This window comes from Perissodus microlepis, chromosome 14, assembly GCF_051167445.1.
Source record: "Perissodus microlepis isolate ML-2025 ecotype Zambia chromosome 14, ASM5116744v1, whole genome shotgun sequence".
In the NCBI taxonomy this organism is placed as follows: domain Eukaryota; kingdom Metazoa; phylum Chordata; class Actinopteri; order Cichliformes; family Cichlidae; genus Perissodus; species Perissodus microlepis.
The window spans coordinates 16,349,553-16,365,528 of NC_140474.1; the positions used below are offsets into that span (position 1 = coordinate 16,349,553).

Consider the following 15,976-nt stretch of genomic DNA (forward strand, 5'->3'; position numbering starts at 1 on the left):
CAGAAATATACATAAAAAAAATCAGTGGCTTTACCACACTCAGTTTTTCGACATCTGTGAACTACTAGACAGTCATTAAATTAAAAAATAATATTAAATAAATAAAACAAATAAAAAATACACACATCTTACTGATCTCTGCAGTCAGTAACATTACACATAAAGTGCAAACATAATAGCAATTGTATAAACACACACACAAACACGCCTTTAAATTAAAACTGGCTGAACATCTTGATTATCTGCAGTAAGTAACAGCAACACAGCACAAACTAAAGTGCACAATGAGTATGGCTCAGCTAGCCATAATCATCCTAGCTCACAGGTTTTTTGCTAGGAAGACCAGCATATCTACTTTTGCTGGCTTTAAGGATGAGCGAGTGCAGGTCACTATATTCCCTCCAGTGCTGAACAGACGCTCTGAGGGGGCACTTGTGGCTGGCACACACAGATATTTGCGGGCCATCTTGCACAGTCGTGGAAAGTGAATGTTGTGCACCTTCCACCAGGCTAAGGGATCATCCTCTCCGTCAATGACAGGGGTCAACAGGTAACTATTCAACTCTGCCTCCACGACATCTTCAAGTGGCAGAGGCAAAGCTGAAGAGGCCGCACTGGTTTTAAAAAGACTACCAAGAGTCTTCTTTGCCTTTCCCCCAGAGGCCTGTGCACTTGGAGAATTTTGAGCAGTTTCAGTGCGAGACCTCTTCTCCTGCCAGATGGGAAGAGAGACATTAGTTTTGCAGTTAGCTTATATATAAATATTATGTGTTTGTGGAAATATAATTTTCAAGGATTTACCTGATTATGTGTACGTCTAGCCGATTCCACCATTTCTGTCTTCAGTCGGGCCTTAATGGCAGGAAGGTTGTCTGCGCTGATGTATTGCGTTTTGAACCTAGGGTCCATGAACGACGCAACATCCGAAAGCTCCTGGGTGTTGAGGTCACTATACTTGTCGTTGAGGTATGCCAGGACCTTGGTTTTAATTGATCTAGTCAGATCAGTGTCCTCAGCATCTTCAGCCAAGACTGATGTTGCCAGAAGATGGAGAACTGGCTTGAGGTAGGAGATGCTCACATACTCTTCTCCAGAAAGAGCATCAGTAAATTCGGAGAGAGGATGCAGTGCCTTATGAATGGACTCCAACACTTCAGCATCCTGCCAGGTTGGGATGAGGGAGCGTGCATGTCGGTCACCTGTCAATACCTGCAATATGGCTTTCATCTGTTCCAGCACTCTGGAAATCATTTTCTCTTTGGACCCCCATCTTGTAGGGCACTCAGTAATGAGAGAGTGCTCAGGAAGCTTAAGCTCCTTCTGTGCCTCAGTGAGTGCTGCCTTTTTCTTCCAACTGTGCGAGAAGTGCCCCACCAACTTCTTGCACAGCCCAATTGCTCTTGATACTCTACCATCTTTGATTGCATTTTCTGGAGGGAAAAAAAATAAAGTAAAAAGTAAAATTAGTGTTAGACATACAATTGCAGTTATGATGCAAGGTTTCACCATTTCTCTCTCTCTCTCTCTCAAATTCAAAGTTGCTTTATTAGCATGACTATGGGAACAGTGTTGCCAAAGCTATTGTTACATACATCATGACATACAAGAACATAAGACAAAAACAAAAAAGAAAATACATAAGAAGAGGTGGGTACATCAGTGTGGGGTTGACATAACATATCTAGAATTAACAGCAGTAAAGAACAAGATAAATAATAGTGTGGTGTGTTTGTGGGAGAGAGTGATACACAGGCTCGCGCATACATGCATGCACACGCACGCACTCTCTCTCTCTCTCTCACGGCAGTAACTTACCAATAGCAAGATGTAATCTGTGTCCGAAACACTGGAGCCTGGTCCATTCGTTCAGCTGTGCTGCTTTCACCATATTTGACGCGTTGTCCGTCGTTATGCAGACAAGGTTGTCTTCAGGGAGATCCCAACACGCAAGCCCCTCTCTCAGGCCAGCAGCAATGTTTTCCCCTGTGTGGTCTTCGGGGAAGTAGGCCGTTTGTAGGCTGCGAGCTTCGAGGTGGAGGTCTTCGGTAATGTAATGCACCGTCAGACTTTGATAGGGCTCTGCTGTACGGCTTGACCACATGTCTGTTGTCGCCGCAAAAAACTCAGCCTTTAACTCCGCTGCAACCCTCCGCCTACATTGCATATGTAGCTCGGGTATTGCAGTCTGACTGAAATACGTGCGGGAGGGCATTCTGTACCTCTTATCCAGTGTAGTTACCAAATTATTGAACCCAGGCTTGGTCACCGTATTGACGGGCATCATGTCTTTCGCGATGCAGTGGGTTACTGCTTTGGTGATTTCCACGTGCCGTTTTGAAGTGCGTTCATATGGCGTAACACCTTCAAACAGTTCGGTCAGTGATCCTTGCCGAGTAACGTTACTAGGTTTATTCTGCACACTACTAGATTTTTTAGCCATACATCTATCATACTCTGTTTTGTGCTGAGTCTTAAGGTGCTGATACAAATTCGTAGTGTTTCCCCGAGATGTAGAAACTCTACCAAGACAGGTTTTACACAGTACCTGACTCTGTGCGACATCATCTCTTTTAAACCCAAAATATTCCCACACGGCTGATGTGCAGTTCCTCTTTGGTACTAGCATCCCCGCAGGCTCTGGTTCTGTTGAACCTGAGGCCATTGTGTAGGCTACAGCTTTTCTTGCTAGTTCACTCTCGGTAGACTGTTTCAAAACTTTGCTCCCCGTGTCACGTGACCAGAGTGCAGCCTCTGTGGTTAGACAATCTCGTTTGATCATATCACATGTTTTACTCGCGCATGTCACGTAAACAGAGAATAATCGCAGCCTTTGCGGTTAGAAAATTGCACTTGATCATGTCGCGATATTATCGCAAATGCGATATATCGTTCAGCCCTAGTCCCTCACATCCATCCTCAGCTGAAGTGGTGTCCCAGATGCATGTGCCCGAAGTAGATTTTCTCTGAGAACTTTGGCAGCTTGAGCTGGATCTTTAATCAACACCCAATCTAGACCGCAAAAATAAATGAAACAATTACACATAGAAAAAACAGTCTTAACATGTTACATGCAGATATGCATTCCTTTACAGTCAAAGATGAAGAACACCTGAAAAATGTCATTCAGTGCAGCACCAAAAGGCAAATGGCCTAGTACCTATATAGTGTTTTACCACGAACACCAAAAGGCCTTTATACTACAGTCGCATTCACCCAATCAATCTTCTAATACATATTACCAGAAATATTCTAAATATTCCATTTCTGCACAAAATGAGGTTTGATTCCTGGTTTCAGTTACCCTAGCATCACTTTCAGGGTTTCAAAACAACATTAAGAACCCAAGAAAGTATTTTAACATTAATAGTCATGAATTACATTGTTGATTACATGCAGTACTACTTATTTTAAAGTAATTCTATTAAAGGTAATATTTTATTACTGAATGAATGTAAGTTGTTTGCAAACTTATAGCAGCTCTATGTGTTTACACAGACCATTGTCGGGTTCTTTGTGAACAAACTCCTCAGTACCAGTTACTACTGGTACTACTGCACTTTGAGCTGAGGTTTCTGATGTTTCAGGCCTAACTGGCACACTTTCACTGACTGTGGCTGGCTCTCTATCATTTTCTTCACCATGGCCTCCCTCTCGTTCTCTATGTGATTCCTGCGTGGATGTCCTTGAAGTTAACAAAATTGACATTGTCATACTCTCTCATTTTCCTAATGTAAAATGAATATGTAGTACACATATGTCTTTGTTAGTACATACCCAGCACAGCTTTCTCTGTGCATTTTTATTTCAGAAAAGGAAACTTCCTTCTGACAAGTGATACAGGAGATGAGTGGACCAGAGGCATGACCTGAGCTCTCCTAAAAGATAAAAAACATCCATTTATAAATGTAAATTCCACAATGCTATTTATTTATATTATTATGTGTGAAATGATGACAATATAGATTTATGTACACAATCAAAGTGCAAGTCCTGTTGAAGTGGACGGATGTAGATTGTAGCCTGCCCAATCATTGCAGATGGGTCTTTCAGATACGCAATGGTATATCCAGTGCTGGGACATTGAAGCAATGCAAGATTTCGACTACGAGTAGATCCTGTAATTTTTAGAAGCTCAAATCCTCCCCCTTCTTGGAGCTTTGGAAACACTTCCATCAGTTTAGTTCTTACAGTCTCGGGATCATTGTCATTCCCTGTATTTAAAAGAATAAACAGATAATCTCCATTCAATCAAACACCCACATATTTGAAAACAAGCCAGTACTATCTAATAGCCACAAAATAACAATCACACAGTTGAAATTTAAGTCCAATTTAAATTAAAATGACAAAATATTTATCAAATTCACGGTAAAAATTAAAAAAAAAAAAAAAAAACAACAACAAACAAAAAAAACCTACAGTGAACCACAATCAAAACTGGGCTCTGGTAAATTTCTACTATCAGACTTACCTGAAAATGTCACTTTTTGCTCTCCAAGTCCTGCAGCATGGAGGTCTGCTTTAAGCTGAATGCTTGGAACTTTGTTAGCCTTGTGATCAGCCAAGCAACAGAACGTATGTGTGTAGCTTCTTCTAGGTACTAGGCTCTGTGCTGACCGTCTTATCATATTTCTTCTACTCCCACCATTATACGGAGCAAAGAGCCTTGCTAGCTCGGCTGCAACACAAACAAAATATCCCAGCGGAACAGACCACCAGTCAGCTACAACAGTCTGAACTTTCAGCTTAGCATCATTTTAAACGTCACTAACGCTACACATCAGCACCAGGCATGGTGCTGCAAAATAAGGGCGTTTTACCGACTATCTAGTTTCATGCCCCATCCACACACACAACGAAAGTGAGTCACACACAAAGCATAATTAGCTAACTACCACACATAAACCTAGGTGCACAACCCCCGCCCACTGAAATTTAGATGCTCATATGAATTGCTAAGATTTAACTGTGTGCTAAGTCATCAATTAGTATAACACGTGGCTGACGTTACTTACTTTGGACAGGTGTATGTAATGGTGCCGCAGGTATCTGCTGTGTCTGAGCTGACGGAGTTGGGGAATTTGTCCTCAGAGCTTCTTCAATTAAATTCGCTGCTTCTCTCAGCAGCTCCGGACAGCTTTTTGACATTTCTCGTACACGTCGTGCAATGTATCAATTGAGGTACACAACTATTGTCAAGTGTCTTGATTTTTATGGCGGCAACTTCTTGCTTCCAACTGCATAGCGCATCCAAGCAAAGTTAAAAATGAATATCACCACCTAAAGGATCGGAGTGAGATTTACTGGGAGTACATCAATCTATTATCAGGGATCGATCTGTGTGGACTTGCTTTACAGTTTAACCAATCAGATGTCAGACAAGCGTTAACCCCGCCTCCTTGCCGTGATGGATGAGTTTGACAGATACAATGGATTCAAGATGATAGCCAGGCGCCAGGACTGCCAAAATGAAATAAATAAATATATCATTAAATAATTAATTAAATGTGTCAATAATTAATTAATTACATGTGTCATAACTATTTATTTAATTAATTATTGCCACATTTAATTAATTATTTAATGGTGTATTTAATTAATTCATTATGGCAGTCCTGGCGTTCCATAGTAATGCACCTTTCAATTGTTTGCCAACCGCCAATATAACTGTAAGATAGAAGAAGAAGAAGAACGCATCAGTTGCCTCCACGGGACTCATAACGGCCTATTTGTGGGAGCTAAACTTATCAACACAAGGAAACATTTACTGGGAATACATCAATCTATTATCAGGGATTGATAATAGAAAGGAAACATGGTGAGTGTCAAGTTTTTTTTTTTGTCTTTTCCTACAATTAAGTTCAAACTGAAGTTATATCACGTGGTAGCCGGTAATTAAAAAACAGCTGAAAGGGCCGTTAAGTTCAGCCGTTACTTTAATAGCTATAAGAAGTTATCATTTCAGGCTGCTGCATCCTCCTGAGGACCCGGCCTTCGCGATCTACGTGGGCCGGGTCCTCAGAAGGTCGGGTAGGCCGGAAGTAAACGGCCGTGAAATTGGACGGTCTAGCCTTCTGATTAGCGTCACCGCTGTCTCGGTGGAGTTTAATAAACTCGACTGTCTCATACTTCTGCTCATACTAATGCTTAGGATTTTCTATGAGTCTGTTGTGGCCAGTGCGATCCTCTATGCTGTTGCATGCTGGGGGAGCAGGCTGAGGGTAGCAGATGCCAACAGACTTAATAAACTAATCCGTAAGACCAGTAATGTTGTGGGGATGGAGCTGGACTCCCTCAAGGTGGCGTCGGAGAGGCGGATGCTGTCCAAGATAAAGACAATGTTGGATAACACCTCCCACCCACTCCATGACATGCTGGTCAGTCACAGGAGCACGTTCAGTGAGAGACTGAGATTACCGAAAAGCACCACTGAACGACACAGGAAATCTTTCCTGCCTGTGGCCATCTCCCTGTACAACGCATCCACTTAACACACTGGTTACTGCTACAACTACACGTTTCTTTTCCAGCTATTTATTAATGAGTGACTTATGTATATATATATGTATATATTGTACTATTCTTAGTTAGCGTATTGTCTGTCTTGTCTTAATGTTGGTTTATGTTGTTTTATAATGGAGCACTGTAACAAAAAAATAATTTCCCCCAGGGATCAATAAAGTATTCTGATTCTGATTCTGATTTAATCAGTTTTCTGTTTGACGTTTAGTCAGCTGTGTAAAAACCAAGGAGGAACCCACCCAGGGGATTAATAAAGTTTTATTTTATCTAATCTAATCTAATCTAATCTAATAACTTTAATCTCAGCCAAACCGATTTACTCACGAACAAACAAAACACTGAAAAAAGCCCAACAATAACATTTTTAGGTTGTCTGAGTGACTTATATATTACGTTTAACCCGAGCAGCGAAAGTCCGCGGTGATCTGAAAATGATGTGCCGGGAGTTGTGCCGTTCTCGGCCGCATCAGTAACCCTCGAGCTCCCGGCTAGCTATCGAGCTGCTGGGTAGCAGACGTCTCCGAAAACGTCGAAGCACTTTTGCAAATATGCGATATCTTGATAAACCGAGCAGATATTTGATGTTTACACAGCTACTTTCTCGCCTGAAAATATGTTAAAAGTTTATTTTGTGACCCAGAAAGATTAGTATGAGTAATTTTAAAACTTAGTAGCGGCCGCCATTGTTGGAAACTGGAGTTTGGCTGGGCCGCGCTATGAATTCTGGGATATGGTAGGCCACGAAGGACACACCGGACCCATCCTTCAAATTCGGGGAAAAGGAGGACGCATTTGTCGGCTGCATTCGGAGGAGTCTACGAATTTGGACAGCCTTCGGCGCGTCGCTGTGATGTAATCGGTCTACAAATGCGGCCTCAGGAGGATGCAGCCCATGAATTTGAACACGACCTTAGTGTATTTTTGGTGTAGCGTGACGAGGCACAGCTCAAATTCAAGTTCAGCCCCGTCTGTCTGTTTCCGGCTTTTCATGCGCACATTGACCTAGTTGGCAAAGGTCAGCCTGCAGCATTCCTCTGATTAGCGCCGCTCTGAAGAGGCCCGGCCTTTGTGAAATTGAAGCCACAGACTCAGCAAACAGAAGCAGCTCACTTAAAGTTTTATGGGTTTTTTTGTGTCTTTTGTTTGGTTTGATGTGAAAATGTTTGTTCTCGACACAAAAGATTTGCTTGTTGCTTTGCTTGATGTACATGTGATATTTCTAAAGGGCTCAGATGTTATCAGTCTCAGGGGAGTCATGACTGTGGCATCCCACTGCTAACAAAGAGCCTTATTTATTTTCTTCTTCCTCATGTCTCACATTAGTTCCAGAGACGGCCTCAACATGTGATGAGTAGCTTTCAGCTACTATTGGGATTAAAAAAATAGAATCAATGACAAATGAATGACTACTTTTTTTTTTTTTCCCCCTCTCCACAGCGTGAGTGTATCTCGGTGCACGTTGGTCAGGCTGGTGTCCAGATCGGCAATGCCTGCTGGGAGCTTTACTGCCTGGAACATGGGATCCAGCCGGACGGACAGATGCCCAGTGACAAGACCATTGGAGGAGGAGACGATTCGTTCAACACCTTCTTCAGCGAGACTGGAGCTGGAAAGTACGTCCCCAGAGCTGTTTTTGTGGACCTGGAGCCCACTGTCATCGGTAAGTGTCATCACCGCTCGCTGAACGCTAATGTAGGAAAATTAAAAAATCTTTAAAGCAAAACTAAAGTAATGTTGTTTGCATAGATGAGGTGCGTAGTGGTACCTACCGCCAGCTGTTCCACCCTGAGCAGCTGATCACAGGCAAGGAGGATGCTGCCAATAACTACGCCCGTGGATATTACACCATCGGCAAAGAGATCATTGACCTGGTTCTGGACAGGATCCGCAAACTGGTCCGTGAATTCAAAGCAGCTAGTATAAAATGTATATACGAATTAAATTATTGAACGAAGTAACTCATGCCTGGTTGTCATCTCTTCCTCTCTGTCCTCAGGCTGATCAGTGCACTGGTCTTCAGGGCTTTCTGGTGTTCCACAGCTTCGGCGGTGGCACCGGCTCTGGTTTCACCTCTCTGCTGATGGAGCGTCTGTCTGTCGACTATGGCAAAAAGTCCAAGCTGGAGTTCTCCATCTACCCAGCTCCCCAGGTGTCCACCGCTGTGGTGGAGCCCTACAACTCCATCCTTACCACCCACACCACCCTAGAGCACTCTGACTGTGCCTTCATGGTAGATAACGAGGCCATCTACGATATCTGCCGTAGGAACCTCGATATCGAGCATCCTACTTACACCAACCTGAACAGGCTGATCAGTCAGATTGTGTCCTCCATCACTGTTTCCCTCCGCTTTGATGGAGAAGGCTTGCTACGAGCAGCTAACTGTATCTGAGATCACAAACGCTTGCTTTGAGCCAGCCAATCAGATGGTGAAATGTGACAATCGCCACGGCAAGTACATGGCCTCCTGCCTGCTGTTCCGTGGTGATGTGGTTCCCAAAGATGTCAACGTTGCCATTGCCGCCATCAAAACCAAACGCACCATCCAGTTTGTGGACTGGTGCCCCACTGGTTTCAAGGTTGGCATCAACTACCAGCCCCCCACTGTGGTTCCTGGTGGAGATCTGGCCAAGGTCCAGAGGGCTGTGTGCATGCTGAGCAACACCACTGCTATTGCAGAGGCCTGGGCTCGGCTCGACCACAAGTTCGATCTGATGTATGCTAAGCGTGCCTTTGTCCACTGGTACGTGGGTGAAGGTATGGAGGAGGGAGAGTTCTCCGAGGCCAGAGAGGACATGGCAGGTCTGGAGAAAGATTATGAGGAGTTGGGAACTAGCTTGGGAGAGGATGATGAGAGAGAAGAATATTAAATGAGTTTGTTCAATGACTGCAATTTGTATTTTTTTCTTTTAAAAAATACTATAAAGGGCACTGGATATCAAATTCTCAAATTTAGAATTTCAGTTATTAGAGCTTAATCTAACTTGTGTGGAATCAAAGTGCTCACATGATGCTGTAATACTTTCTGGTACGCACCACTTTAGAAGCCAAAAATCTGCAAAGCCCATGCATCACACAAAGGGTTGATCCTTTCTTTTAGGTCAGAACAATCATAATGTTAACCTTTCAAAATTCCCCACTTAATAAAGATCTCATAACTTGATTTCACATTTTTCATCTCATCAGCATCCATCTGTAGAGGCTCTACATCCCAAACCCTGCAAGACCCACTGTGGCTTAATATAATCTAACAGGTGTCTTGTGTGGTCACTAACAGTGTTTGAAAGTAAAACTGATTCAAGTCTAGTCACTTGGGGGCAGTGATGCTCCACAGATGTTCTGAATCAACATGTTGAAGCTGATCCACACTCGCGTTGTTAGTGCTCCACTTGTTTTATCCATTTCAGTTCATGATTTGGAGGTGTTCATTTCCCAGTGAGGTACAGTGCTTCTCATTACTGAAGTGGCAGTCCAGGCTTATGCCCACAAAAGTCACTGTGCACCTCAGCTGAATTCTACCGATACACCTCAACTATAAGTTATGCCAGTTCATACAGTTTTGTAATGAAACTTAAACAATCACGTAACTGATAAGTTGTTGCAGTGTGAGTTCAGTTTAATTACAGTTTACAGTGAATCGTGTTAACCACCATGACTGATGAGGACAATGAGCAGATGGGTCAGACTTTGAAGTACCCCTCACATCTATAAAACAATAAAGGTGCCATTCATCAGGTTGTACAGCTATTTTTAAAGCAGGACTGTTTGAAAATTGCAAAACAAAATGGAAATGTGTCGAGGATACTGTGAGCACAGTCAAATGTTTTAGTGAGTGGTGTACTCTGGAAAAAATTTCTCTCCCATTTGTCTCCAGCTTTGTCTCCGCATGTAATCTGAGACAGATATGTTTGCCCTCTCATAACTTTGCCTACATTTTTCTATGTGTATAAGGTTTAAAATATGCATCTTTTTTATGATGATAATTTATTTTTAATGGAATAACAAAGTGACTTCAGCAAAATGCCCCCGTTCATATTGTCTGCTGCCACCTCTGCTCATTCCCCCAGTATTTCTATAGGATGGATGAGAAATAAAAAATAGAAAAGCAGAAAATAGCCCAGATTTCAGAGACTCCAAGTAATAGAAAGGATTTAAAAGATGAATTCCAATGGCAATTTTAGCTTTATGGACTTTAACATTTTTCTAATAAAATGGTGCATGATTTCCTTTTATACTGTCATGTATATCCCTGACACTGCAATATAAGTTTGTCAGGAACTGTAAGAGATGAAATATTGTCAAGTATAGAAAACTGAATGTCAGCAGCCTCATACAACTCATTTCTTATTAAACCTGTGAAGTGGACGTGTAACGCCATCAAAAAGAGGCCTAAAGGCAGAATGTGGGGCAACCAAAATGTAGGCTATACAGTAATTGATTCATCATCATGCAGGAAATGTCATGCTGTCAATAATGGCAACAGCACCCTGCCACCTGGCATTCCTTCCCCTCGGTGCACCCCTGCTTGACAAGAGGCCAAAATCTGATTCCACACTGTATGTCCTGATAAGTTAGATTGTCCACCAGCCAAGGGCATCTGCGTTGAGAAAAGCCCTTCATGCAGGGGCAGTGCCAGAGCATAAGCACTGGGCGGGAACCCAACTTTCACAGGGGTGGATTTGGCTCACATCAATTTACTGTTTCAAGTCCATTATGTGCAGGAGGTTATTATAGGTACTAAAACGTGAAGTAAAAACTGAAACTAGGTGTTAGAAAAAGAATGAACTGAAACAAAAATACAAACTAAAAAGAAGGTTAACTAAAATGATAATGCACTTACAAGATTAACTAAAATAAAATAAACACTAAATCTTATTTTTGGTCTTTGATGAGGTCAGATTTGTAAATCAGTTTATTGAGACAAGGATGTCTACATAACCTGAAAATGTGTATATACACATTAAAATATAAAGCTAACAGTGAAACTGAATATTTTCAATTAATAAAAATGAAACAGAATGACTCAATCCGCTGTGGAAACTAAAATCAAATGAAATAAAAATTAATACAAATAAAAGAAACATGTAACTCTGATGTTCAAAGCTATACTTGTAGTCACGTAACAGATCCATAAAAGAGAGGTTATAAACAAAGATGCAAAGCAGAAAAACCCGGTGAATTTACATTACATTTAAAACAGCAGGTCTACTGCAGGAGGCTTTAATAAACTTCTAATTTGGCCACATTTACAGGCTACACAACAAATTCAACTGAAGGACAAATAACCGACTTTAAACTATCTGACGAACAGATATTCTTTACTACAAGCTTTCAAGTGGCTAAATTAATTCACCACATACTAGAAAAGTTGGAGTCACACTGCAGAATTTCTCACCCCATTTTTATTTATTTTTCGATTGTCTTGCCAGATCATGCATTAAAGCTGCATGAGCTGACGGATGACTGTTTTTACTATAGCTCCAAAGACAAAGTGTAGGATCAGTGTCTTCAGTCATACTAGTGATCTTTATGACTGTATTAGCACTAAGCGTGAGCTTTGATATTTTTTACTGGAGTAACTTAGTGCAGATGTTTATTTTAAGTTCTTTCAACCATAAAACCTATTTATATAGTTTGGAAAGTGTATCGGTAACATTCAGATGATGAGGAACAAAGACCTTTTTAAACATACCTGAACCAGCAAATGAGGCGATTTCCATAACCTGTTTTCTCAACAGGTTAAGCTAGATGAGGTTTCTCAACCTCATCTAGCTTCTTTTCCAGGCAATAACCCAATTACCCAATCTGCATCATTAGTACCTTTCCACTGAATTTCCAACCTTTTCACATAATCCTGAACAACAGCCACAATGGCAGTATTATTGCCCATCTTTAGTTTCACACCTGCGTGCTGTGGGTATCTCTGTTAGAAGAGGAGTGAGAAGGTGGCTGAAGTCAGCCTGGAACAAAAAAATCAGCAAAATTCAAGGATTGGTGACCAATCAACTTCCAACATACTTTTCTCTATAGGCTATTATTTAAAACCGCTCTGGATCAGAGCTTTTAGTTGAGGTTTGAGGTAGAGGTGCACACAAACCTGAGAATAGAAGTTCCAGATCCCACTATCAGGACTCCTTTCTTCCGTTCCTGGCATCTCTTGGACAACTTAGTGCAAAACCTTCTGGTTGGACAAATCAGTGTTCTTTGCAAATAGGTGGCAAGTGACCAGATCCATTAAGCCCAGATGTTAGATCTTCATAATGTTTCTTTATAATTCTGAAGTCGATAAAAGCCAAATGTTCATATGAAAGTGTAACATATCCATTCTTCATATAATGAAAAAGCCCTAACAAGTTGTTAAAACCATTTTGTACTCCACAAATATTTAAGAAATCGTAAGAAAGCACCTGCAGAGATCTCCACCCTACCGTCTGGTCCATTTTAACCAATAGGCGCAGGTCTCATGCGACATCAAACCAATCAGATCCAGCAGACCGTTTCCGGAGGATCTGCGGTTATAAAAACCACCGTGTAGCAGGAGCTGATCATTTATCTCTTACACAGGATTCATAAAAGCCTGTTTGTAGGAATGAACTAATTTCTCCCCTTTTCCTGATTTCGGTTCTGAAACTTCTTGACTTCAGGAAACATGGTGAGTAATTTTTTTTCTCTTATTAAGTGCCGATTTGATCAAAAATCATTACTGAAATAGTCAATAATTAGGTGGCAGACCGTTAACTGAGATTAGCCGGAAGTATCAGCAGGATTTAGTAATACCAATTTAATTTTTAAAAGGATAAATTTCACACTGTTAACCAGACTACGCTGTCCTGACTGTACTTTTGGTGCGATATGACAGGACACATCCAAAATTCAAGTTATTTGCTTGTGTCCGTTTCCGGCTTCTTGTGCGCGCACTGAGCCAGTTGTCAACAGGTCATCCTGCTTTCAGGCTGAAGCATTCCCATGACTAACAACTCTTTCAAGGATCCTGGCCTTTATGAACCTGCGGCCACAGACTACAAACAAACCAACTCACTTGAAGCTCAATTGTTCTTCTTCTTCTCATGTCTTTAATGTTTTTGGGCGTGTATGGGCTGCTTTTTTGTAAAGAAGTCTTTCATTGTCTACAGCTGTGTTTGCTTTGCTGAACTCTGATGTGCACATGTTTGTTCTTGACAACTTGTTGCCACTGTCCTGTTTGAAATGGAATGAGAGAAGCTGCTTATTTTGTCATATGTGCATGTGCTGATATTAAACCCAGGAGCCACATTCAGGTAAACGTGTAAGAACAAATGATCTGTCAATCAAGAATAATGTTGGATCAGTGTTTCAATATTTATATCTTTTATTAGATGTACATGTGGTTTGGTTATCTGCCTTTTGGTTGAAAGTACACTAAGAGAGGACTTTTTTTTATTAGTGATCTTAATAATATTTTTTTCATATTAATGTAATTTTTTAAATCTAATTGAATACAATCTATTTGTGTATGATTGTCTGTCCAAAGAGGGAGAGAGGAAAGAGGGGAAGGTGAGGAGAAAGTACAAGGTCAGGAAGAACCAGGTAAGAAAACAGACAGGGAACAGTGACAGGCAAAACAGAAACTGTTAAACTGCTTGAGAGACTTGACCACCAAATGTGATAGACAGATTTGCCAACCTCAAGGTGAGGCCACATAGGTTAAAATAAAATAAAATCTGCAGAGCCATAGTAGTATCTGCAGTAAAGATCTTTTCATACATTGTATACATTGTACCATAGGCAAAGTTGCCTCCATTTTTATAATTTTTTATCAATATTTTGTACATTTGTTCATTTCAAGGACTCTATTTTTGGAGTGTATTTTTATATATCTGTATTGTATTATACATAGAAGTGAACCTCTGTCCAAAAAATGCACTCAGTTTACTTCTCATTTACTATGAGCATCATTTTCCCCCAGTAATTAAGGTTAGGATATGTATTTTTTTTTATTCCAATCCATTCTTCGTTTGCAGCATTTAAATAACCTTTATCTGATTTGATGGTTTTGTTACAGACTTTAAAAAAAGTGTTTTGCTTTTCTTTTACAAATGTGGGGATTAAATTGTGTTCAAATGTACAAAACAGTGATGTCATGTTTTGTGATTTAATAAAAAAAATTTGCAGACTTGCACAGAGATGGTAAAATTATGATGACTGATAACGGAAATGAAGACAACAGAGGACGAGGACAGGGAAGAACAGGGGTTTAAATGCACCAAGGAGACAGTCAGAGAGAACTCGGGACAACTGGAGACATTTAAGGATGCAGGGACTGACAGAAACAGGGAAGAAGTCTCATCGTGACGAGTAAAGTTTATCTTGCCTGGCTGGGCAGCTCTCTGGGTGCTCAGCACCCCCAAAGCTCTGATCCTAGAATCGCCCCTGATTGAAATCAATGAAGACATTATCATCATTGAAGAAATATGTCTTCCCAGGAGTTAGTTCAGGTAAATAAGGTTTGTTCCAGGAATAATGCCAGTCCAGAGGTTTCAAAGAAGCTATTTGCCCATTGATTTCCAGCAAACTGCTGAACATGATGCTGTGCTGAGATACACTTTCCACAGTCCCAATCTTCACTAAATAGATGGATAAACAAATACACTGAGTAACCAAACTCCCATTTAATAATAAACATTTTTCTTAATGAAGTGTCTATGGAATTATTGAAATGATGTCTTACTTGGGTTGCAAAGTTCTGTTTGATTCAGTTTGTTCAAGGACAAAATCGTGGAGTCTGAAAAAGAAAATTTTACACACATCCTGATGCCATCATACAGGAAAAGTAATTTAAAAATTGAAAAGATAAATGTACTTACTGTGGAACACTCCTGATTTCCGAGGTCTCAGTTTCCCTGCACAGCATGACCACAGAGAGGTGTTATAGTAGAGATGTCCACAACATCTGAAATCTGTCTTTGCAGAGTAGAACACCTCTTTATCCTCAAAAAAACATAACACCCCACCCCACCCCTCCAAATCTCTGTATCACAATGATTTCATTAAAGCCATTTTATTTTATGGGGGCAATATCACAAATTACCGTAGATCATTAATAGGGAACAAATCAAATTCAAATTTCATTTGTCACATACACAGTCATACACAGTACGATATGCAGTGAAATGCTTAGACAACTGCTCGTGGCCTAAAGAAAAAAAGACTATGAATAGGATAGGAAATCAATATGAAAATTAAAATGAAGGGTAAATTTAGCTAAGAAGGAATAAAATAAAATATAAAAATTTAAGTTAAAAATAAAATAACTGTACAACAAAATACACAATACACAATATAGAAATATATAAGAATATATGAAGAAATATAGAACAATAACAGCAGCTGTACAAGTACTAAATGGTATGAAGAAATATAATGTCCAGGGTTGTGCAATCCACGTGTAAGTGTCTTGTGCAGTGCAAATATGCTT

At 40.7% G+C, this 15,976-nt stretch overlaps 2 protein-coding genes and 1 pseudogene across 3 annotated transcripts; 1 reads left to right on the top strand and 2 right to left on the bottom strand.

The window, feature by feature from the left end:
- Nucleotides 1–94: 94 nt before the first annotated feature.
- Nucleotides 95–2,881, bottom strand: LOC146373727 (E3 SUMO-protein ligase ZBED1-like). The gene is made up of 3 exons (XM_084950294.1): nt 1,816–2,881; nt 802–1,430; nt 95–712 (listed from the first exon to the last, which is right to left on the bottom strand). Exons 1-3 carry the CDS (start codon nt 2,777–2,779, stop codon nt 320–322), a joined length of 1,986 nt encoding a protein of 661 aa, XP_084806420.1. The 5' UTR covers nt 2,780–2,881; the 3' UTR covers nt 95–319.
- An 11-nt stretch (nt 2,882–2,892) lies between these two features.
- LOC146373728 (uncharacterized) lies at nt 2,893–5,372 on the bottom strand. The gene is made up of 6 exons (XM_084950295.1): nt 5,016–5,372; nt 4,472–4,678; nt 3,973–4,211; nt 3,775–3,875; nt 3,498–3,682; nt 2,893–3,009 (listed from the first exon to the last, which is right to left on the bottom strand). Exons 1-6 carry the CDS (start codon nt 5,146–5,148, stop codon nt 2,897–2,899), a joined length of 978 nt encoding a protein of 325 aa, XP_084806421.1. The 5' UTR covers nt 5,149–5,372; the 3' UTR covers nt 2,893–2,896.
- Nucleotides 5,373–7,964: 2,592 nt separating this feature from the next.
- On the top strand, nt 7,965–9,392 carry LOC146373729 (tubulin alpha-1C chain-like; annotated as a pseudogene). Its single transcript, XR_014802178.1, has 3 exons — nt 7,965–8,182; nt 8,269–8,417; nt 8,519–9,392. The product of XR_014802178.1 is annotated as a tubulin alpha-1C chain-like (transcript).
- Nucleotides 9,393–15,976: the final 6,584 nt, after the last annotated feature.